Genomic DNA, 589 nt, shown 5'->3' with positions numbered 1-589 from the left:
TTGGTGAACAGAAGAGACTTCTTTAAAAAACATTAAAAATCTAACAGTTCAAAATCTTTTGACTGGTCGTGTGTCTGTGATTGGCTGGCGCTGACCTTCCCAGTGTTCTGTCCGTCCAGAGCGAACACCTCTCGCAGTCTGATCTCGCTCACGGCCTCCTGACGGTCGATCTTATTCCCCAAAACCAGCACGGGAACACTGGAGATGGTCTCGTCTGACAGCAGAGCCTGAAAACACAGAGATGAGCTCAGAGAGAGAGGAGCGTCTGCCTGCGATCAGCTGAAGCAGCGCACACTTACATCCAGCTCCAGCTTTGATTCGGCCAGACGCTCGTGATCCGCACAATCCACCAGGAAAACCACGCCGTTGACCGCAGGAAGGTAGTTCTTCCACACTCTCCGTGCTGCACATGAAGAACAACATAATCAAGGACAAAACTTAAAGATTAAAATAATTTCTTCTTTGTTTTCCACAGAAATCTAACCGTGTATACAGGTCAGACATGAGGTGAGTAGATTATTAAAAACTGATAATATGTGACCCTGGAGCACAAAAGCAGTCATAAGTGTCAATTTTTCAAAATTGAGAT

The 589-nt window shown here is 45.8% G+C and overlaps 1 protein-coding gene across 1 annotated transcript; it reads right to left on the bottom strand.

Annotated features, from left to right (window-relative positions):
* Positions 1-63: 63 nt before the first annotated feature.
* Positions 64-416, bottom strand: LOC107581144 (GTP-binding protein SAR1b-like; the record flags this gene model as incomplete). Its single annotated transcript, XM_016266696.1, has 2 exons — positions 64-227; positions 300-416. Coding segments are annotated over 2 exons (281 nt in total), but the record flags the coding sequence as incomplete, so codon positions are not given.
* Between the last annotated feature and the right edge of the window lie 173 nt (positions 417-589).

The sequence above is a fragment of the Sinocyclocheilus grahami genome, unplaced genomic scaffold, assembly GCF_001515645.1.
Source record: "Sinocyclocheilus grahami isolate Dianchi unplaced genomic scaffold, SAMN03320097.WGS_v1.1 scaffold85147.1, whole genome shotgun sequence".
Lineage (NCBI taxonomy): Eukaryota > Metazoa > Chordata > Actinopteri > Cypriniformes > Cyprinidae > Sinocyclocheilus > Sinocyclocheilus grahami.
Note: the sequence above shows the minus strand (reverse complement) of the source record. Positions and strands in the feature narration are given on the sequence as shown.